The 24189-nt window shown below is 40.3% G+C and overlaps 1 protein-coding gene across 3 annotated transcripts in view; it reads right to left on the bottom strand.

Annotated features, from left to right (window-relative positions):
- IKBI (IKBKB interacting protein) overlaps nucleotides 1–24189 on the bottom strand; it is a 30268-nt gene that overhangs the window by 3150 nt on the left and 2929 nt on the right. Inside the window, exons 2-3 of one of the 3 annotated variants that reach the window (XM_011710403.2) lie at nucleotides 17383–17500; nucleotides 7746–10187 (exon numbers count right to left, since the gene is read on the bottom strand). The exons of 1 other annotated variant lie outside the window; for it this stretch is intronic. In XM_011710403.2, the coding sequence (XP_011708705.1) occupies nucleotides 9345–10187; nucleotides 17383–17500 (961 nt within the window). In that variant the 3' untranslated portion in view covers nucleotides 7746–9344. Of the gene's footprint in view, nucleotides 1–7745; nucleotides 10188–17382; nucleotides 17501–24189 lie in introns of those variants that run through there. One more of the 3 variants, XM_011710404.2, reaches the window with a different exon arrangement.

Raw genomic sequence — 24189 nt, 5'->3', positions numbered from 1 at the left:
AATCTTTGCCAAGACTAAAGTCAAGAAGCTTTTTCCTCATGTTTTCTTCTAGTAGTTTTCAATTTCTGGTGTTACATTTAAGTCCTCAATTCATTTTGAATTGGTTTTTGTATATGGTTTGACATAAGGGTCCAGTTTCATTCTTCCGCATAGGATATCCAGTTTTCTCAACAGCATTTATTAGAGAGATGTCCTTTCCCCATTGTGTGTTTTTGGCACCTTGGATGAGAATCATTTGAACATATACTTGTAGATGTATTTCTGGGCTCTCTATTCTGTTCCATTAGTCCATGTTTTTTCAACTGCTAGTATTACGCTGTTTGGATTACTACAGCTTTGCAGTGTATTTTGAGATCAGGTAGTGTGATGTCTCCAGCTTTGTTCTTTTTGCTCAAGATTGCTTTGGCTATTTGGGGTCTAAGGTAACTGCAAACAAGTTATAGCAAATGCTAGAATGAAGGGACCAATGTCAAAGACTATATGTCTATGCTTTATTGGCCTGTAACTTTTATGAACAGTTTTCTGGCCTATCTAACCATCCATGAGACCTTGAATAATTCAACTAATTCTCAAGTTCCTAGTATGTTGTTAGGCATGCAAAATATGAGGAACATAAAGATGAGTATAACTCGAGTTGTGGCCTCAACTTAGTTTAGTAGAGAAGACAGATAAGTAAAATAAAATAATTTCCAAGGTTCTAAGATTCTGATTCCAAATGCAGCCGTTTTTCAACTTTTGTATGTTTCAATGCCATCCTTCTTTCCCACCATACATTATGTACTGAAAGTTCTTTTTTTTTTTTTTTTTTTTTTTTTTTGAGACGGAGTCTGGCTCTGTCACCCAGGCTGGAGTGCAGTGGCGCGATCTTGGCTCACTGCAAGCTCCGCCTCCCGGGTTTACGCCATTCTCCTGCCTCAGCCTCCCGAGTAGCTGGGACTACAGGCGCCCGCCACCTCGCCCGGCTAGTTTTTTGTATTTTTTAGTAGAGACGGGGTTTCACCGTGTTAGCCAGGATGGTCTCGATCTCCTGACCTCGTGATCCGCCCGTCTCGGCCTCCCAAAGTGCTGGGATTACAGGCTTGAGCCACCGCGCCCAGCCTGAAAGTTCTTTTTTTTTTTTTTTTTTGAGACGGAGTCTCGCTCTACCGCCCAGACTGGAGTGCAGTGGCCGGATCTCAGCTCACTGCAAGCTCCGCCTCCCGGGTTTACGCTATTCTCCTGCCTCAGCCTCCCGAGCAGTTGGGACTACAGGCGCCTGCCACCGCGCCCGGCTAGTTTTTTGTATTTTTTAGTAGAGACGGGGTTTCACCGTGTTAGCCAGGATGGTCTCGATCTCCTGACCTCGTGATCCGCCCGTCTCGGCCTCCCAAAGTGCTGGGATTACAGGCTTGAGCCACCGCGCCCGGCCGAAAGTTCTTAAATTGTCATCATCTTGATTTAACTTGGACACATTAACTGATAAACATTTTGAGCCACCCAAGTGTCTGGCAACATTTTGAGTTGTTATTTTTGTTGTTGTTTGTGATGATGGTCCTGTGTCTGTGCACACACATGTGCGTGCCTATATAGCAGTGTTGGGGAGTTGAATATTTTATTGAACTTTAAATATTTGACATTTTATTGCACTGTGCCATCAGTTAATAAAATGAAGAAGGGAAAATTACACAGTAATAAGATGGATAGATCTCATAAACAATACAAAGTTGGATAAAGTCGGACAATCAAAACAAAAATGCAAATCAGGTAAGACTATTTAGCTTCAATCAGAAGATTAGCCTATGGACTGTGTGCTCAATTATGAAGAAAAACAAATTAAGAAACAAATGTAAAATGGCTAGAAATACATTGCTAATGCCTATGCCCAAAGACAGACATACAGTAATTACTCTGGAAAAAGAATCCCATTTATAATGTGTAAGTCAATCATTTGACTTTTGCACATTTAACTTTCAGCTTGTTTTCTAGGAAAGCACTATGTTGTAAAGTAGGAAATTATAACTTTCTATTAATAAAACTATCTTGATTCTATAACATATACTATAATGCAGTATGTGCTAATATGATCAAGAACAGTCTCTGCTTTTAGGGAGTTTGTAGTTTAGTTTGGGACACAGAATGTCGATAAATGTATTACTTAAAAAACTCAGAAAAGAAGACATAAAAAAGCTTGAGTCCAGGAGTTTGACACTGTAGTGTGCTATGATTGCGCCTATGAATACTAACTGTGCTGCAGCCTGGGCATATAGCAAGACCCCCATCTCTAAAACAAAAAAATTGAAATTAAAATTTATTAAAACAAATAATCAGACTGTAAAACATTTTTACAAAATTAAATATGCAGTATAATCTAAATATATCTTTTTGCTAAAATAATTGTGTATTTCTTCAATGTTTTCTTATCAATTATCTTTCTTTAAAAAAAAAATTTTGAGATGGGGGTCTCACTAAGCTGCCCAGGCTGGTCTTGAACTCCTGGCTCAAGTAATCCTCCCAAAATGCTGGGATTACAGGCATTAGCCACCACACCTAGCTTGAATTATCTTTCTTAAATTGTATTTGGCTGACTCGGCTAATGCCAACCTTTTGAGATTGTTTTGGTTATTATACATTTAGTTTTATTTAACATAAATAAAAATGCATTATGCTCAGAATATTACTTTGAGGGCAGCTTTAAAAAGAAGCAGCCATATAGTTGCAAAATAATTATAATGAAGTATGGAAATGGGGCAGTAGGACAAAATAATTCTAAGTAGCAACTCCCCCACTTCGCCCCATCACAAATGTTTAATTTCAAAATACACTTGAGGATTTTTCTCCTCAATCGCTTTATGCTAAAATTAATTATTGGTGGATAAGGTGGTCCAAAATGTGTTTTTTGGTAGAGAAGTGAGCTTGCGAAAATGTTCCTGTGGGTATGACATTAAGCAGTAGCCACAAATAGGAAGGAAACCAAGAAGTGATTGCAAAATCACATTTTATTTTTAAGGAGGAAGTTTTGCAATATAGTGTATTTGATGAAACAATCTCTCAAGGGAGAAAAGACTAGATGGCTACTTTCGTCTATTTCATTACCAGGTTATCATTTATTAATGTATCTACTCTGGTAAAAGTAGCTTAATAGCAATTAAGCAATTAAGATGTCGATGAATGGGCTTAGCTTGTTCTTAGAAGGATCAGATTATTAGCAAGAAGCTGTTAGTAAATCTCTTTGTTTCACTTGGTTGTTTATAAAAGCAAGCTATCTTGAACTTCTTTTGATCTTTACTAAAATATAAGCTCAATTCAATGTGGTAATAGTCTAGAGATTGTTGTATTAAATTACTTTAAAAATTACTTCGGGCTTGGTTAACCTATTTGCCTAGGATGGATAGAATAGTTAAGAGTCTATCAGTAGCTGAAAAGAGCACATCAGTGAAGGCTGGGAATGGTGGCTCATGCCTGTAATCCCAGCACTTTTGTGAGGTGGGGTGGATGGATCACTTGAGCTCAAGAGTTCAAGGCCAGCCTGGGCAACATGGTGAAACTCCATCTCTACAAAAATTACAAAAATAGTAGGGCTGAGCTGGGAGGATGGCTTGATCCTGGGAGGCAGAGGTTGCAGTGAGCTGAGATCATGCCACTGCACTCCAGTCTGGGCAACAGAACCAGACCCTTTCTCAGAAAAAAAAAAAAAATGTACATCAGTGATTTATTTATTTATTTATGAGATGGAGTCTCACTCTATTGCCCAGGCTGGAGTGCAGTGGTGCAATCTCTGCTCACTGCAACCTCTGCCGCCCAAGCAATTCTCTGGCCTCAGCCCCCCAAGTAGCTGGGATTACAGGCATGCACCACCACACCCGGCTAAGTTTTCTATTTTTATTTTATTTTTTTTTTAGTAGAGACAGTGTTTCACCATGTTGCAAACTCCTGACCTCAAGTGATCCGCCCTCCTCAGCCTCCCAAAGTGCTGGGATTACAGGCATGAGCCACTGCCCCCAGCCAGAATATTTATTAAATTCCTATCATATATTCAAGGTATGAGGCTAGATGCCGTCCTGTAATGTTAAACATTACCTGGATCTACAAGCACAGCAACATGCTTCAAGAATATGATTTCTAGGTCCAATCTGCTTTCTAAAAACTTGCTAAAGGATTTTTTTTTTTTTTTTTTTGAGACAGAGTCTTGCTCTGTTGCCCAGGCTGGAGTGCAGTGGTGCCATCTCGGCTCACTGCAACCTCCGCCTCCTGGGTTCAAGAGATTCTCCTGCCTCAGCCTCCCGAGTAGCTGGGATTACAGGCACCCACCATCACACTCAGCTAATTTTGTATTTTTAGCAGAGACAGAGGTTTCACCATGTTGGCCAGGATGGTCTCGATCTCCTGACCTCGTGATCCACCCACCTTGGCCTCCCAAAGTGCTGAAATTACAGGTGTGAGCCACTGCGCCCAGCTAGGATCTTTGAATTCTATTAAAGGACCTAGACATTTTATTGATCTGTATAATTTAAAACCATTTAGATCAGGCGCAGTGGCTCACACCTGTTATCCCAGCACCTTGGAAGGCCAAAGAAGGAGGATCCGTTGAGGTCAGGAGTTTGAGACCAGCCTGGGCCACATAGAGAGATCCTCATCTCTACTTTTTTTTATATTAAAAAAGGGGTAAATAAGTAAATAAAACCACTTAAAGTCAGAAGACATCTTAGCGATTATTGGTATAATTTTCTCCTTTTACTATTTAAAACTAAGCCCTAAAACAAAGTGCCCAGAATATGCAGTGGCAAAACCTATTAATAGATTAGAGGAGTACAGCCTAGGGATCTTCAGCACTGCTTTCTCCTCTTCTCCAATATTTATTCATTTATTGATTCCTTCTTATGCTCAAGGGCCAAACAATTTTAAGCACAGCTACAGCTTTTGAGGGACTTACAGTCTGGTTTAATGGCAACATAGTAGAGAACACATTTGACTGAATTATTGCTTTTCGAGTTATCAAGATAGTTCTACTAACAGCAGATTTGTTGTGATTTTTCTCCCCTAGTTGAACAGTAGCAGGCTCCACGGTGTAGTGAGATGTCCTTGGCCTCTGGAATTGAACAGACTTAGGTCGACAGTGTGATTGCAAGGTTCCCAATGTTCCTGTCTCCATTTCCTTATTTGTAAAATGGGTCTAATAGCTAGCTAAGGTGTAGTAAGGATTAGTGATAATGACTGGCACAAGGTAGGTAATTAATATATACAGCTGTTATGATGATGATAATGAAGGCCGGGCGCAGTGGCTCACGTCTGTAATCCCAGCACTTTGGGAGGCCAAGGAAGGTGGATCACGAGGTCAAGATATCCAGATCATCCTGGTCAACATGGAGAAACCCCATCTCTACTAAAAATACAAAAATTAGCTGGACGTGGTGGCATGCGCCTATAGTCCCAGCTACTTGGGAGGCTGACGCAGGAGAATCGCTTGAACCCGGGAGGTGGAGGTTGCAGTGAGCCGAGATTGCACCACTGCACTCCACCATAGGGACAGAGTGAGACTTTGTCTTAAAAAAAAAAAAAAAAAAAAGGAATGATGATGATGAATGCACATCTCCTAGAAATGCTTGACATACATGTGGGTATGTCATTTTAACAGGTGCTAAAATGGTAGTTTTCTCCTTTCCTGCTGTATAAAGCTGGGGTGGAGTATTTTGATTTGTATTAAATTAATAGTTTATAGGCTGGTCATGGTGGCTTACGCCTCTAATCCCAGCACTTTGGGAGGTCGAGGTGGGAGAACTGCTTCAGCCCAGGAGTTTGAGACAACATGAGACTGTTTCTACAAAAAAATAAAATTACCTGGGCATGGTGGTGTGCACCTGTAATTCCCGCAATCTGAGGAGCTGAGATGGGAGGATCCCTTGGGCCCAGGAGGTTGAAGCTGCAGTGAGCTGTGATCACGCTGCTACACTCCAGCCTGGGTGACAGAGTGAGATCCTGTCTCAAGATTAATTAATAGCTTATAAATTGAAATGAGCAGGTGCTAGGAAAATTTGTAGAGCTTTTGTCAACTGTGCAAATATGGGGTAAGTCTACAAAGGATGTTTTTTTTTTTTTCTTATTGAGTTTGGTAAATTTTCAGCATCATTGTTGTGTAATGGTACATCAAAATTTGAACAATTTATAGATTCATACGAAGGTCTACAATTAGGTTGACATTAAAAATACTACTACTAATTTTGCATCTTATGGGTTTTTCTATGAAGCCATACAGGCTAATAAATGTAGAGTTTTAGTTATAAAATATACAAGTATACTTAGTCAATAGTTTCTGATCATTTAGCTAAATTTAAGGCAATGTTACATTTAAAAATTGTATATTCAAGAGTTTAAAGTAGGTACTTGTATTGTAAAAGTGATTTATTCATGTTACATTAAAAAAAATTGATCCAGTACTTTTTTTTTTTTTTTTTTTTCTGGAGTCTCACTCTGTTGCCAGGCTGTAGTGCAATGGCTTGATTTTGGTTCACTGCAACCTCTGCCTCCCAGGTTCAAGCAATTCTCCTGCCTCAGCCTCCCAAGTAGCTGGGATTACAGGTACCTGCTACCACGTCTGGCTAATTTTTGTATTTTTAGTAAAGACAGGGTTTCACCATATTGGCCAGGCTGGTCTCCAACTCCTGACCTCAGGTGACCCGCCCACCTCAGCCTCCCAAAGTGCTGGGATTACAGGGGTGAGCCACTGCGCCCAGCTGATCCAGTACTCTTATGCTTTTGAGACACGGTCTTGCTCTGTCACCCAGGCTGGAATGCAGTGGTGCAGGTCACTACAACCTTGAACACCTGGGCTCAGCCTCCTGTGTCGCTAGGACCACAGGGATGCACTTTTTTTTTGACTTTTAGTAGACATGAAGTCTCGCCATGTTATCCAGGCTGGTCTTGAACTCCTGAGCTCAAGCGATCCTCCCACCTCAGCGTCCCAGAGTATTGGAATGATAGGAGTGAGCCATTGTGCTTGGCCCCACTTCTCCTTACACTTTTTTTTTTCTTTGTAGGGACGGGGTCTCACTATGTTACCCAGGCTGTCTCAAACTCCTGGGCTCAAGCCATTCTGCCTCAGCCTCCCAAAGTATTGGGATTACAAGCATGCGGCACTGTGTCTGGCCACTGTATAAGAAATTAATTGATATAAAATTTATTATCAGTTACAAAGATACAAAAATGTGTTTTAGGATATTGGTAATTTTCCCTAAAGAGAAGACTAACAATGTAATTTAATATTTGATATACAGGAACGTTTTTGAAATTTTAAGCATCTGGGTTAAATAAATGAATGGAAGAAACAAAAAGACAAATTAAGTACATCTAAATCTCTATAATAACAATTTCTTAATAGGAAAACCTCTTCGTAAATACAGGATATGTCTATATCTACATATCTATACACACATGCACACACATATACACTTTAATAGTTTTCTCATGTTATACTTGTAGAAGTGCAGTTTTTCTTTCCCTTGTATCATCATAGAGCACAGTGGCCACATTGTTTTCATTTACTTTCAGTAACCATTACCATGGTATATATAAGTTCAAATAACCTTATATTAAATGTAGTGATAGGTGAGAAAAAAATATTTAAACGTGAAGAGTATAAGAGAAGAAATTACATTTGCCTTGACAGGATGGAGGTTAAAACAACAAAGTTCCAGCTTACTTTATAATCTGTTTTATTAGCATTAAAATAAAAGTAAACAAATAGAATTTTGTCAGTGCACGCAAATGAGACATTCAGAAGTCAAGAAGTGTAATTTTAATACTGCAAAAATTAATGCTATGCCCCTTAACAACAGAACTCGCCAGGCTTATTTTTATGATTCATGGCTGCCTACCATAGGCCCTCTTAATTCCGATGGAGAACGAGTTTGGGGGTCCTACAAAAACTTGCAAATTTACATATTAAGACTACTTGATCAAAACTACCTTTTTGTAACTGACTGCTTTCAAGTTCTTTAATTCCACTGAAAACTTCATTATAAAACTGGTAAGGTTACTGACAAAGAAACAAGAACAAACTTCCACATACAGTTGACTACATTATATAACTTCAAATAAAATCAATTCATAAAACAAATTTAGTGGTTTGGGAAATCTTTAAAATGACATACTTTTAACTATCATAGTTATTATCATAACTAGTTATCAGAGTTATGTTACTTTTCCCTCAAAACAGACCACAGGCTTATTTATTATTATTTATGTATTTATTTATTTATTTTTGAGACAGAGTCTCGCTTTGTCACCCAGGCTGGAGTGCAGTGGCGCGATCTCGGCTCACTGTAAGCTCTGCCTCCCGGGTTCATGCCATTCTCCGGCCTCAGCCTCCCGAGTAGCTGGGACTACAGGCACCCGCCACCATGCCCGGCTAATGTTTTGTATTTTTTAGTAGAGACGGGGTTTCACCATGTTAGCCAGGATGGTCTCGATCTCCTGACCTCGTGATCCGCCCACCTCGGCCTCCCCAAGTGCTGGGATTACAGGCGTGAGCCACTGCGCCTGGACTATTTATTTTTAAGTAAACCATCTAGAGATCATGGATCTAGCAAACTCATGTCTAACACAGTTGGAACTTAAAACCCAGGTATATAAAGATATTTCAAAGATGTATATACACATAATTCCTAAGAAAGGCCTTATGTAAGAACATACTTACTCTGATTTTAAAAGTCTTACAAGTATCCATAACACAGTTTAGAACCTTAACAAAAACTAAAATGTTTCCCAGGCTTCATAGTTTTTCAGAAAGTGCATATTAATTCATAGCAAAGGCACCAGACTCTCCCTCACGCATGTTATCTTTTATTTTACACAAAACTCCCATGAACTTGGTTGTATGGATTCTTAACCTGCAGTGAATTATGTAAGAAAGTGAAGAACTGGCTGAGGCAGGCACATTACCAACCAACCTGACATCAAGATTAGGTGACAGAAAAGGTATGAGACATAGGTTTGAAAAATGGCAAATTGGGGTCATTTAGTGAAGCAGTAAATACTCTTCATTAGCCCCTGGAGACATCAATGTATGTGGGTCCAATATAATAGGTGAAATTAATAATGATGTCCACTAATGCTTTAAAAACATTAAAAGTATTAAGTATCTTGTTTTAAAAGTAGAGAAACATTTTTAAAGAACTATTTCTATTTAAAATGGTTAAAATGAAATAAGTTTCAGTGCTTAAAAGGCTTTGATTATGTGGATAATCCATTTGTGTGGACATCTCATTTATTTTCCAATAATGTAGGATAAGATGAGGCATATCAAGGTAACTCAAAATCAATGGACTAATCAATTTATGTATAATGATATGGTTCATCAGAATAAAGGTCATTTAAAAATCACCACCAATTCCTTTATTTTCTATATTATATTCTTTCACAGTTTCCTTTTCTCCTGTAGTATGCATTGAGTATACTATAAAATCATGAACTTTTTCTTTTAGAACATCCAGTTCATTTTGCATCTTTAATATGCGATTATCATACTGAATTCCTTCAAGGGTTTTCTGCATCTCCATTATTTCAGACACTGCTTTCAGCATATCATCTTCCATATTAAACATCTGCATAGTCAAGTCTTCCATTTTCTTTTCTGTTCCTATCAGATCCTGAGAGACTCTGAGAACAGAGCGAACAGCACTTTCAATTGTTGGCAAATGTGTCTTGCATTCTTCAACTTTGGGTTCGTAGTCGGAAAGTTTATTAGTTAGATCTTCATCTCTGGCAAAGAGGGCATGCTGTTCCTCTTCTAACTTTTCAACTGCCTTTGTATCAGAGCCTAGCTGTTCCTCTACTCGCAGGAGATCTTCTTCTTCTTGTCTTTTTACTGTTCTAATATTTCTTAGTGTGCTATCTTCCAAATCTTTTAGCCGTTCAGTGAGCAATTTTATTTCCTGCTCAGCCGAGTTAATTTGGACAGTTACTCGAGAATGTGCATGTTTTGCTTCTGATTTGAAAATGTCTGTATTAATGTTTATTTCTTCTAGGCTTTTCTTCCAAAAATCCGTAATATTCTGAAATTTCTCATTAAGGCTTTGAATCCTTTGAGTGAGCACTTCTTCATTATTTTGAATGCCATGCATGGTATCTTGGAGGTTGGATACTTCCTGCTCAAACTGGGTCATCAAAGACATGGAAGATGTAGCTTCCTGAAGGATGCTTTCAGTAGACTCAAGCTGCATTTATAACACAAAACAATTCCCAAGGCTACTTAATAATTTTCATATTAGAGAAACACACTTTAACAATCAGGAGCATAACACATGCCATGTTAAAATTCTGAAGATGTCTAAAATATCCAAGTATATCAGAATCATGCTGACAAAGACATTTATTACGTTAATAGTTTTCACAAATATGTTAGCCCTGTGTTTTATTTATTTATTTATTTATTTGAGACAGCCTGTCACCCAGGCTGGAGTGCAGTCGAACCATCTCAGCTCACTGTAACCTCTGCCTCCTAGGTTCAAGGTATTCTCTTGCTTCAGCTTCCCCGAGTAGCTGGGATTACAGGTACGCGCCACCATGCCTAGCTAATTTTTGTTATTTTTTTGTACAGATGGGGTTTCACCATGTTGGTCAGGCTGGTCTCGAACTGTTGACCTCTAGTGATCTGCCTGCCTCGGCCTCCCAAAGTACTAGATTTACAGGCGAGAGCCGCTGCGCCTGGCCAGCACTGTTAAAAAAAAAAAAATACACCTGAACACATAATCCTAGATATTTCAGCACTTCTATGGAAGCATATTCAAGAGAAAAGTAATGTTAAAGGGCCTGAAATAGATCACAATTTCCTCTTTTTAACTCCAATGGTAAGTAACTTAGATGTTATTTGGCTTTTTAGAAACTATAACTTTGTATAAAATTTGATATCTTTCCTAAATCCTGTAATTCTGGAAGGGTTTCTGCTGAAAAAAAATTTTTGACCAACCTCTTGCAGAGAAAGTACTAGAATCAGGTCTTACAGATACAAAGGCAAAATGAATCAAAAAACAGTTTAGTGAGACAAGTCAAATTGAATGGTAAGGTGTTTTAAGTATTTGTAAATTATGCTAAGCCTCTGGCACCTCCTAATCTGTGTCTGGAATATAGAAGGCCAAGTCATAGACCTCTTTTAGTCTACACTTAGATAACAGCTTTAGAGACTACAGGAAGGCCTAGAAATGATCATTAATTTATCATGTGCTTGCAGCATTACGCTGAAGACATAATACTGAACAAGATACAGTTCTGCCCTTAAGCAGCTTTGTTTAATTGACGAGAAAGACAAGTGTATATGCACTATGACAGGGGAAGAGCTGTGGAAGCACTCTGGTGGAGACCCAACCTAGACTTCAGTGATGAAGGAAAGTATTTTAGAAAAAGTAATATCTAATACCTGCTTCCAGTTGCTTGCTCTCTAAATTAGCCTACACACTACTACTAGAGTAAGCTTTTAAAAACTGGTATGCCTATCATGGTACACTGTTACAAAACCTTTGATGTTCCCTAATACTTCCAGGATAAAGTCTCAAATTCTCTAACCTCTCCCTGTGCTATCCTCCTCTCCTCTTTATTTAGTTACGTTGTCCTTACTTCAAGGCTCAGACCAGATCTCAGCTCCTCGGTGCAGCATTTCTTCCACAGCCCTAGCCCTGACAACCTGAATTCCTGTAGTACCTATTACATATGCATTTGCCACATATTTGCCACTTAGCACATACAATTCACAAATTTTGAGGGTTCACTCTGTGCCAGCCTTGTGTGAGACAGTGGAGACAAATACAGCATAGTCCTTGATTTCACAATTTGATTGGGAGACAGTGTTTGGATCTTCTGCATCATATATTCTAGAGTCCCAACAAGATCTACCGAGTACCCTGTGTGAGGTAGTTCCATTATCAGGTTCTAGAGAAATGGAGATAAAAGATGCAGTGTTTGCTCTAAAGAGGAGTAAGGGAGCTAAACTAGCAACCAAAAAAATTACAATAGATTATAAGTAGTGCCACAAAAGAATTAGCATGGGGTGGGGGGGCAATGGATGCTTTGAGGAGAGATAAAAAGTTAGGAGGGCGGTGCAGAAAGGCCTGGAAGTGACTCCGAAATTGGACTCATTAACAGACTGATGAATTAGCAGGGTGCAGATGTGAAAGTTTCTAAATTTCATAGAAGAGACCATGTCTTATACCTTTGTGTAATCCCTACATCTCAGAGTACAAATAATATGTTTGTTGATGTTTAAGAAAAATGACCCTAAGCCTTCTAGTCCACCCCAATCAAGACCTAAAGAGTATATAACAAGAATGACTAACACCACTCTGAAATGTTGTTTAAAATTTATTTTAAGGGTTGGGCATGGTGGCTTACGCCTTAATCCCAACATGTTGGGAAGCCAAGGCAGAAGGACTGCTTGAGCCTAGGAGTTCGAGATCAGCCTGGGCACAAAGCAAGACCCTGTCTCTACACACACATACAAAAATTAGTTGGGCATGGTGGTGTGCGCCTGGAGTCCCAGCTACTTGGGAGGCTGAGGTGGGAGGATTCCTTGAGCCCAAGAGTTCAGGGTTGCAGTGAGCTATGATCATGCCACTGCATTCCATCCTGGGTGACCGAGCAAGACCCTGTCTCAAACACACACACACACACACACACACACACACACACACACACACTCAAAACAAAACAAAAAAACCAAAGAAATAAAAACTTCTTTTAAATGTACACATACAGCCATAATACAAGTTCCATTTAAAATCAATCATGAGAAATACTAACGATTAACATGTTTAGGTTTAGTTGTTTTATTAGCAGTATTTTGAAGAGGCAAGCTTATCCTTACCTAAGGTAATGTCCTGTTGAGGAGGTTCATTAGAGCCTCACTGTAATCTGAAGGCAGTACACCCCAAGTAAGTTCAAGATGTTATAGATTTAATCTGCAAATATGTAGTGACTAGTATGCCACAGTAGCTAGCATTTATGGGCGCCAATATATTCTAATCGTTTTTCATTTTTATTTAAATATTTTTTTTTGTAGAGATGGGGTCTCACCATGTTGCCTGGCCTGGTCTCAAACTGCCGGGCTCAAGTGATGCTCCCACCTTAGCTTCCCAAAGTGCTGACATTACAGGCATGAGCCACCACACCGGACCTCATTTTTTCTTAAAGAAAGAGCTAGTAGGGCTGGGTGTGGTGGCTCACGCTGTAATCCCAGCACTTTGGGAGGCTGAGGTGGGAGGATCACCTGAGGTTGGGAGATCGAGACCATCCTGGCTAACATGGTGAAACCCCATCTCTACTAAAAATACAAAAAATTAGCCAGGTATGGTGGCGCATGCCTGTAATCCCAGCTACTTGGGAGGCTGAGGCAGGAGAATTGCTTGAACCCAGGAGGCGGAGGTTGCAGTGAGCCAGATCTCGCCACTGCACTCCAGCCTGGACAATAAGAACAAAACTGTCTCAAAAAAAAAAAAAAAAAAAAAAAGAAAGAAAAAGAAAAAGAGCTAGTACTTTATTAGTGCTTGATTGTTTTCAAAGAATTTGTACATAAAGTAAGTCCTCACTTAACGTCATTGGTAGGTTCTTGGAAACTGACTTTAAGTGGAACTATTCAGAGCAGCTCCTCCAGCAACGTTGTTTTAATGTCCTTTCATTACAACGTAGATGAGAAAAAAATTGGTTTCATTATACACTTCACTTAAAATCGTAGTTTCCAGGAACCTATTGACAATGTTGAGGACTTACTGTATCTGATCTTTATAAAAACCTTATTATTTCTCACTTAATTACTGTATATCTCACCTGATCTTTATAAAAATCTTATTATTTCTCACTTAATAAATGATGAAATAGAGACCAAGATAAGTTATAGTGATTTGTCCAAGGTCACACATTTGTGATGAGTGTCCATGTCTAGCTGCTTTCCCCTCCTGTGTTATGCTGTCCTTTAGGGCCACCTTTGTGAAAAGGGACCTCTTATTAAATTACTCCCAGGGCAGAATGGGAGAAAAAGCTATGAAAAGACTGAATATTTCTTTTTTTTTTTTTTTTTGAGACAGAGTTTCACTCTTGTTGCCCAGGCTGGAGTGCAATGGCGTGATCTTGGCTCACCACAACCTCCACCTCGCGGGTTCAAGCGATTCTCCTACCTCAGCCTCCTGAGTAGCTGGGATTACAGGCATGCGCCACCACGCCCAGCTAATTTTTTGTATTTTTAGTAGAGATGGGGTTTTTCCACGTTGGTCAGGCTGGTCTTGAACTCCTGACCTCAGGTGATCCACCTGCCTTGGCCTCGCAAAGTGCTGGGATTACAGGCGTGAGCCACCACGCCAGGCCAAGACTGAAAATTTTTTGGATTTTTTAGATTCTATAATATTTTAAAAACCTGCTTCAAAAGTTTTTTTTTTTGAGATGGAGTCTCGCTTTGTTGCCCAGGCTGGAGTGTAGTGGCGCAATCTCAGTTTACTGTAACCTCTGCCTCCCTAGTGTAAGCGATTCTCCTGCCTCAGTCTCCTGAGTAGCTGGGACTACAGGCATGTGCTACCATGCCTGGCTAATTTTTGTGTTTTTAGTAGAGATGGGGTTTCACCATGTTGGTCAGGTTGGTCTTGAACTCCTGACCTCAGGTGATCCACCCGCCTCGGCCCCCCAAAGTGCTGGGATTACAGGTGTGAGCCACCGTGCCCAGTCTGGCCAACATGGTGAAACCCCATCTCTACTAAAAATATAAAAATTAGCTGGGCATGGTGGTATGCACCTGTAGTACCAGCTACTCGGGAGGCTGAGGCAGGAGAATCACTTACATTGGGGAGGCAGAGGTTACAGTAAGCCGAGATTGCGCCACTGCACTGCAGCCTGGGCGGAGGTTGCAGTGAGACAAAATTGAGCCATTGTATTCCAGCCTGGGTGAGAAAAGTGAAACACAGTACCAACCCCCACCCCCCCCCCCAAAAAAAGAGAAATCTCTGTTCAAAATAAGTTTTCAATAGCCTTTATTTATATTTATTTATTTATTTATTGAGACAGAGTCTCACTCTGTTGTCCAGGCTGGAGTGCAATGGCACAGTCTTGGCTCACTGCAACCTCCACCTCCCAGGTTAAAGCGATTCTCCTGCCTCAGCCTCCCAAGTAGCTGGGATTACAGGCGCCTGCCACCATGCCCAGCTAATTTTTGTATTTTTAGTAGAGGTGGGGTTTCACCATGTTGGCCAGGCTGATCTCAAACTCCTGACCTCGTGATCTGCCCACCTTGGCCTCCCAGTGTGCTGAGATTACAGGTGTGAGTCACCATGCCTGGCCTTCAATAGCTTTTAATTAAATATGTGAAGTTTTGGCAAGGCAAAGTGGCTCACATTTGTAATATCAATTCTTTGGGAGGCAGAGGCAGAAGGGTAATTTAAGCCCAGGAGTTTGATACCAGCCTGGGCATGTAGCAAGACCCCGTCTCTCCAAAAAACTAAAGAAAAAAAAATTAGCTGGGTGCAGTAGCATGCCTGTTAGTCCCAGTTACTTGGGAGGCTGAGTTGGGAGGAGTGCTTGAGCCTGGGAGGTTGAAGCTGCAGTGAGCTGTTATTCCAACACTGTACTCCAGCCTGGATGACAGAGTGAGAGCTGGGATGACAGGGGGAGACCCTATCTCAAAAAAATTAAAAAAATATATATATATGAAGTTTCTTGCCCCTGGGATTTCTTCTAACGGTATGTTAGAGTTCCCCCAACAACTACAACCAGATTCCGATTTTATTTTATTTTTTTTTTGAGACAGAGTCTTACTCTGTTGGCCAGGCTGGAGTGCAGTGGTATGATCTCAGCTCACTGAAACCTCTGCCTCCCCGGTTCAAGCAATTCTCATGCATCAGCCTCCCAAGTAGCTGGGATTACAGGCATGAACCACTATGCCCAGCTAATAGTTTTGTATTTTTAGTAGAGACAGGGTTTCACCATTTTGGCCAGTCTGGTCTCAAACTCCTGACCTCAAGGTGATCCGCCTGCCTTGGCTTCCCAAAGTGCTGGGATTACAGGCATGAGCCACCACGCCTGGCTCAGATTCCAATTTGAGCCCTATGTGAAAATGCCAACTCCTTTGCAGCTCCTTCCCCAAATCCCTTAGTCTCACCATCCATGGAATCCCCTGGCATGTGTGAAGGATATTTAATTTTCCTCCATGGCTTTTCTCTTCTGGGGGATTATATGCTTATCCTGTGCATGGGGCTGCAGAGACTTAGATGTTCCATATCATCTCTATTTTTATAACATCCTTACCCACCCTGGTGCCAAGCATAGGTCCTTGCTTACCTTGTGACATGAGCAAAGGTTTAGTGAATGAATAAATGAACAAGCCATATTTCCCAATGATAGCTTGGTCCCTGGTACCCAGAAAAGTCCCACATGATGCCTTATTGATCACAGCTAACTTTTTCTTGAGAGGTGTGGGAGTTACAAAAATGTTTATTTTCCTCACATTTCTAAGAATCATAGTAATAATGCATCTAGTAGAAATCAGCAACTTGAAGAAACACAATATAGACATGGTATTATTTTAATTTTCACTGGAATTCTTATTTGGTTACAGGACAAATACTTACTTTTAGGCTAGCCATTCTTTTTTTTAACTTTTTTTTTTTTTTTTTTTTTTTTGGCGACGGATCCTCACTCTGTAGCCCAGGCTACAGTGCAGTGGCGCAATCTCGGCTCACTGCAACCTCCACCTCATGGGTTCAAGAGATTCTCCTGTCTCAGCCTCCCGAGTAGCTGGGATTACAGGCATGTGCACTATACCCGGCTAACTTTTGTATTTTTAGTAGAGATGGGTTTTCACCATGTTGGCCAGGCTGGTCTCTTAACTCCTGACCTCAAGCGATTTGCCTGCCTCAGCCTCCCACAGTGCTGGGATTATAGGCATAAGCCACTGCTCCCAGCTTAGGCTAGCCATTCTTAAATGCATATACATATATCCTTAAAAAGCAGAAAGTAAGGAAAAAAAATATAGATCTTTTCCCAATAAGTGTTATTCATATTCTAATTTTATGTCCAAAGATCAACCATATTTTCAGATGAGATTGAGCGCATTCAGGGTGGTATGGCTGTAGACATGATCAACTATATTTTCAATGCTCTAGATACGTGACACTTAAGTAGAAAATTAGCATCATGCTAACATGAACAAATTGGTCTTTTTCAATACTAGAAATTGTCATATTAAAAAATCCTTGTCCTTCAAAATGCAATCTGAGTCAAAATAGCTCCGAGGGAGAATGTCAAGAGGTAGGAAGATCAGTGAGAGTTAAAATAGTAATGGTCTAAAAGGCAGGAAGAAAGAAGTTCCGAGCTGGGATAGAGAAATGATAGTGGGGTAGTAAAATGGGAAATACTGTGCCAGATAAGCCAATTAATGATTACCTTTTCTGAAATTAAACTGATTTTACTTTGAAGTTGTTGAAATTCATTGGTTTCTAGTTTCAGTAACTGGTATTGGTTTTCCACCTTTGCAAATTTTTCCGACTGCTGAAATACAAACCTGGAAAAGAAAAGAAAAATCACTATTCTCCAATTCATATCCATTTAAATCCAAATTTCAAAGGAGAATTATACCCAATTCTGTTAAGAACAACATAAATTCTGGTATGGGTAGCTGTAGTTTTTTTTTTTTTTCTTTCCACACTGGGTGTTAGTCTGTCACCCAGGCTGGAATGCAGTGTCACAATCATAGCTCACTGTAGCCTTGAACTCCTGGGCTCAAGTGATCATCCTACTTCAACCTCCCAAGTAGCTAGGACTGTAAGCTGGTTAATTTATTTTTTCTTTGTAGAGACACCATCTCGGTATGTTGCCCAAGGTAGTCTTTAGTTTTTTTTTTTTAATGGAGTTTCGCTCTTGTTGCCCAGGCTGGAGTGCAATGGCGCGATCTTGGCTCACTGCAACCTTCACCTCCTGGGTTCAGGAGATTCTCCTCCTCAGCCTCCCAAGTAGCTGGGATTAAAGGCGCCTGCCAACATGTCCCGCTAATTTTTTTATATTTTTAGTAGAGACGGGGTTTCGCCATGTTGGCCAGGCTGGTTTTGAACTCCTGACCTAAAGTGATCCGCCCGCCTTGGCCTCCCAAAGTGCTAGGATTACAGGCATGAGCCACCATGTCTAGCCCCAAGGTGGTCTTGAATTCCTGGCCTCAAGTGATCCTCCCACTCCAGCCTCCCAAAGCGCTGGGATTACAAGTGTGGGCCAACATGCCCGGCCTAGATGGAACTTTTATCAGTTTATTTTGACAGATTTTCATGAGGTAGGTATTGGTTTAACTCATACAAAGATGAGTAAAGCACTGCCCTTGTTCACAGTTCACAGCCCAACAAATAAGATGGTGTGATATCTGTAACAGATGCATGCACAAGAAATATTTTAGAGGAAGACACAGTGAAAAATTTAGAACAAGATCTTTGATCTCTACTGTTTTTCACAAGGCCATACTTGGGTAATATCTAGAAAACAGGTGTTTTTATGCTGAAATGTAGGAGAAACAAGAGTTATCTATAAAAAAGTATTTTAAAACTGAAATGTAGAAGAGTAGATTGATGAAAAGCAGTGGAGTAGAAGAGAGAAGTGACAGTAATTAGAAGTTGCAAAATAGCAGGAGGTGTGAAAAGAGGTATGAAAATAGAAAAAAAGCCATTGTCAAAGTGACAACAGATCACAATCAGTGCAAAGTGTATAAACTGTACAATTGGTTATACTCAATGATATGTGATTCGTATAGGTGTACTTGAGATGTCACTCTAAAATTGGAGTTTATTTTTCATCACAAGTGGAAGCCCAAAAAGCTACCTCAATCTTCAAAACAACAAATCAACATCTGTTTATACAGGATTTGAAATGAGCAAGCACAAAAGAATTGTCTTGTATCTAATACCATTTTGTCTACTTTAACTCAATTCTTCAGGCTCAGAAAAAAAAAACAGTTGAAATTCTTTGCACATTGAGTCATCAAAATGCAATGGAGCAGAACCATGAGAAGAACAATAATTGTGTTGTTCTTAACAGAATTGAGTATAATTCTCCTTTGAAATTTGGATTTAAATGGATATGAATTGGAGAACAGTGCCTAAATCACAGTCCTGAGACAAGTTGTTCAAAAGCTTTGCTACATACTGCAATCACCTGGCAGCTTTAACAAATCTGATGCATGGGTCTCAGGAAGATTCTGATTTAATTGGCTTGGGATGTGGCTTGGATGTTGGAAACTCAACAGCTTCTCGGGTAGTCTAAGTGCATAGTCAAACTTAGAACTATACTGACCGACTGTGTTTTGTGAAATTCATTTCCATTGAAAGGCAATCATTTAAAGATCCCAAGGCTTAATGGAGAAGTGAAAGACTTTTCCGAGTAAGTGCAGTTATATGAACTTTGTGCATCCTTGCAAAAGTGCTAATGCTTTGAGTTCATAAATGGCATCATTAGGCTAACTGTAGCTACAAAATTGTCCAAAGCTAAATTAGACAAATGTTTACAATACTGGAGGAAATACATTTCTTTTGATGATGCTGGCTAATTTCTATTCTACAGGATCCCAGGTTACATTATTAGCACAGATGGACTTTTCTCCTGTGTTTAAATTAATAGCAACCTTTAAAGCTTCTGGTTATTAGAAAACACTATTATCCTAATTCTCAAAGATGGCTGAACATAATTCTTTTGTCATTGGCTGTTTCATTTCTGGCTTTTAAGAGTTTCCCCCCCCCCCCCCCAGAGTATAGGATATCTGAGACCAGCAGATAGAGACCCTATTAAGAAAGAGACCACCCTAAAGAAATAAGAGTGGCCCTCCTCACGCCTTCCTGTCCCTCCCTGCCAGAAAACAAAGAAAACAAAAAGAAGTAAAAAAAGAAATACAGTTAATTTCAGGGACTGGTTTTATTATCCAATACTCCACCATAGATCTATACTACATATTAGCGAGCTTATTCAGAATGAAATCATTATTATAAAAGAGACTTTTGTATGAAGGTTGATTCACTACAAAAATATATTAAAGGACTTTCTCAGAACTTCTTTTCAAATTCAAGCTTTAAACAAAATCTGTGTCATGTTAGTGGGAATATCGTCTCTGATAATTAGTTTTTTTGATGATTAGCCTCTTACTAAAATAACAAAAATTCATCCTTGATACATGTGAACAGTGCATATAAGAAAAAAGTACAAAGCTGACTTAGCACCAGTGAAGAAAAAAACGAAGTGGTGTGTGCTGTGCTATGTTAAAATGTATTTTATTTTTCACTTATATGTGCCAGACACTATTCTAAGTACTTGATAATAAATATTAATTCATTTAACATTAAAGAAGATGATTGATTTTTTTTTCTTTCTTTTTTTTTTTGAGACAGGGTCTCGCTCCGCTGCCTAGGCTGGAGTGCAGTGGCATGATCTTGGCTCACTGCAACCTGCACTTCCAGGTTCAAGTGATTACAGGTGTGAGCCACCGCACCCGGCCTAGATGACTGATTTTCTAGAAGTCAAGAAAATATGCTGAGAAAGCTGCTTCAGTTCTGAAAAACTAAGCTTTCAAACTGGCATCCATGTTAGGGCATAAGGTGCTTCATTTCTTTTTATGAGTCAGGGGCATATTCTAATAAGAGCAGTTCCCAGTCTTCCCATTTAGATGAGTGTAAAAAACAGGCAATTAGGGTCTGCTAAAGGGTATACCTTCTAGTAGAAGGAAGAAAATAATTATAATTCTGGACCCAGGGATTTCTATTTCTAGGATGTGGGCCTTTTGTTGGGTATTAATATCAAAGGGAGGCAACGAATCATACTGATTAGGTGGGTGACTGGACTGCCTTAGCTCTGGCATTTACTAAGATGTATAATCACTTTGGGCAAGTTAAATAACTTTGATGTCTCCTCATCTGTGAAGTGGGGATAATACCTTATTTTAATTTTATTTTTTAAAGACAAGATCTTGCTCTCTTTCCCAGGCTGGAGTGCAGTGGTGTGATCATGGCTCACTGCAGCCTCGCAGGCCCAATCCAACCTACCCCCTCAGCCTCCTGAGTAGCTGGGAACACAGGCATGTGCCACAATGCCTGGCTAATTTTTAAATTTTTTATAGAGATGGGGGTCTTCCCATGTTGCCCAGTCTTGTCTTGAACTCCTGGGCTCAAGTGATCTTCCTGTCTTGGCCTCTCAAACTGTTGGGATTATAGGTGTGAGCCATAGCACCCAGCCAATACTTTATAGGGTTGTAGTTTGTTTTTCGACAGGGTCTCATTCTGTTACCCAGGCTGGAGTACTGTAGCCTCATCATAGCTTACTGCAGCCTTGAACTCCTGGGTTCAAGTGATTCTCCCACCTCAGTCTCTCAAGCAGCAAGTAGCTAGGACCACAGGTACACTACCACCACTGGCTAAAACAAACAAACAAACAAACAAACAAAAGATCTGGCTATTTTTTGTTTGTTTGTTTTTTGAGGTAGCTGAAGAGGAAGAGGTCTACAGTGACGCAACCATAGTTCACTGCAGGTCAAACTCCCTGGGCTCAAGCGATCCTCTTGCCTCGGCCTCCTAAAGTGCTGGGATTATAAGTGTGAGCCACCACACCCGGCCGAGTTTTTGTAGACATTAAATAGTTATTGCTATTTATAAAAGCTCCTGGAACAATAGAGCATAGCACATCAGCTATTTCCTTTAAGAACTGTGGCCCCTTTCTTTTCTTTTTTTGGAGATGGAGTCTTACTCTGTTGCCCAGGCTGAGGTGCAGTGGTGTGATCTCGGCTCATTGCAACTTCCGCCTCCCGGGTTCAAGCGATTCTTCTGCCTCAGCCTCCCAGCCAGCTGGGATTACAGGTGCCCACCAAGACTAGCTACCTTTCTTCTAGACTACTTTGTGCAGCTACTCTTCCATCCTTCCTACATGCCTATGATTGTATAACGGAAGCAGGGTTCCCGACCACTTGTACTTGATAGAAGCCCCAGGCCTGTCCCCCTTTGAACACTATAAACTGGGTTGTGTTTATGGCAAATGAAGGATGGAATAAATGGATTAGACCACTTATAAATCACTAAAGAAAAATAACTCTTGTTTTTGGGCCTCTTCTATCATATCATATCATATCATATCATATCATATCATATATTATATGGCCTTTTGTGGAAGAGTTAGATATAGGAGAAAGGGACCCCGGCTACTTTTAGTGTAGGCCTTACAAAAAGAATCTTCCTGACTCCTTCATAAGCCATTGCAGTCTATAGAGATCTCATAGAGATCTATCTAGGGTCCTGTGATAATGAATGGTTTACACTTCTCTACAGTGCATGGTGGTAATTAACAGTGTATGTTGCCTCTATATAGCTCCTTTAGGAATGTGAAACGGTGGCAGACAGCTGATTGAGGGCTTATAAATTCAGGGTTTCCTCTGTCTCTATTTCAGCTTAATAATGAAAAAGAGGCAAATAACCAAAGGAAGCTGTTGTTATGGACCTTCTGCAAGGAAAGAAGTTCCAGGGCCACTATTAGGGTCAGTACCCATTTAGCTCTATGTTTCATATCATCTATAGCCTCAGTTTTAGCACAATACCTAGTTTTCAAGAAAACCTTGACCATATTCCATTTTTAAGAAGCAGGACATCTAAAGTATACCCTGGTCTTTTAGATAAAACTCTACTAACACAAAGAAAAAAGTTGGAGTTAGCCAAGGTTTTCCAGTATGATTTATAGACAAAATTATATTGGATAGTAAAAAAAAAAAAAAATTGGCCGGGCGCGGTGGCTCAAGCCTGTAATCCCAGCACTTTGGGAGGCCGAGATGGGGGGATCACGAGGTCAGGAGATCGAGACCATCCTGGCTAACACAGTGAAACCCCGTCTCTACTAAAAAATACAAAAAAATAGCCGGGCGAGGTGGCGGGCGCCTGTAGTCCCAGCTACTCGGGAGGCTGAGGCAGGAGAATGGTGCAAACCCGGGAGGCGGAGCTTGCAGTGAGCTGAGATCCAGCCACTGCACTCCAGCCTGGGCGATGGAGCCAGACTCCGTCTCAAAAAAAAAAAAAAAATTAAAAAAAAAAAAATTAAAATAAAAATAAAAAATTATACAACTTGTTTTAAGCGCTTTTGACTTTTTGTACATAACAGCTACTATAAAAAACTTTTATAAAAGCAATTTAGGCCAGGCATGGTGGCTCACGCCTGTAATCCCAGCACTTTGGGAGGCTGAGGCAGTCGGATCACCTGAGGTTGGGAGTTCGAGACCAGCTTGACCAATGGACAAACCCTGTCGCTACTAAAAATACAAAATTAGCTGGGTGTGGTGGTGCACACCTGTAATCCCAGCTACTCGGGAGGCTGAGGCAGGAGAATCGCTTGCGGAGGTTGTGGTGAGCCGAGATTGCACCACTGTACTCCAGCCCGGGCAACAAGAGCGAAACTCCATCTCTTAAAACAAAACAAAAAAACAACAAAAAAAGCAATTAAAAAACCTATTGAAATTTCCTTAAGAAACAAAATTTTCACAATGGAATTTCCAGCTGATTAAATTTCTATGTAATTAAATAAGCATGCGTGACAGATTGTGTCTTGTTTAGTAATTTAACAACTTTTTAACTTTCTGAAAGTAGAATCACCTCAATTCTCTTATCTGAAAATTTTCCATCAGAATTTAGAAGAGAGGTATGCAAACTGACACTCAAGCCATACAGGTTTGGGCAACTTATCTCCAGTGTTTATTGTCAAGATGACATAGGATATATCAGGCCTTTTTTTTTGTTTTCTTTGCAGGGTCTCACTTTGTCACCCAGGCTGAATGCAGTAGTGCGATCAAAGCTCACTAAAACCTCAAATTCCAGGGCTCAAGCGATCCTCCCACCTCAGCCCCGCAAGTAGCTGGGACTACAGGCATGCGCCACCATGCCTGGCTAATTTTTTTGTAGAGACAGGGTTTCACCATGTTGCCCAGGCTGGTCTTGAACTCCTAAGCTCAAGAGATCCGCCCACCTCGGCCTCCAAAAGTGCTGGGATTACAGGTGGGAGCCACCGCGCCTGGCCTATCAGGCCTTTTTTTTTTTTTTAGCAGAGAGAAGATATTAAAGCACACACTTTTAAGTTTCTTATGTTTTATTTCTCTTTTCTTTCCAAATAGGAAATGGTCTGAAGACAATGATATAGTGCAATTCCTTGAAATCCTCCTTGGGCAGTGGAAGGGTTCAGATTTTTTCCCTCCAACTTAAT

The sequence above is a fragment of the Macaca nemestrina genome, chromosome 10 (assembly GCF_043159975.1).
Source record: "Macaca nemestrina isolate mMacNem1 chromosome 10, mMacNem.hap1, whole genome shotgun sequence".
NCBI lineage: Eukaryota > Metazoa > Chordata > Mammalia > Primates > Cercopithecidae > Macaca > Macaca nemestrina.
The sequence above is the reverse complement of the archived record's forward strand: the minus strand, read 5'-3'. Positions and strand labels throughout refer to the sequence as shown.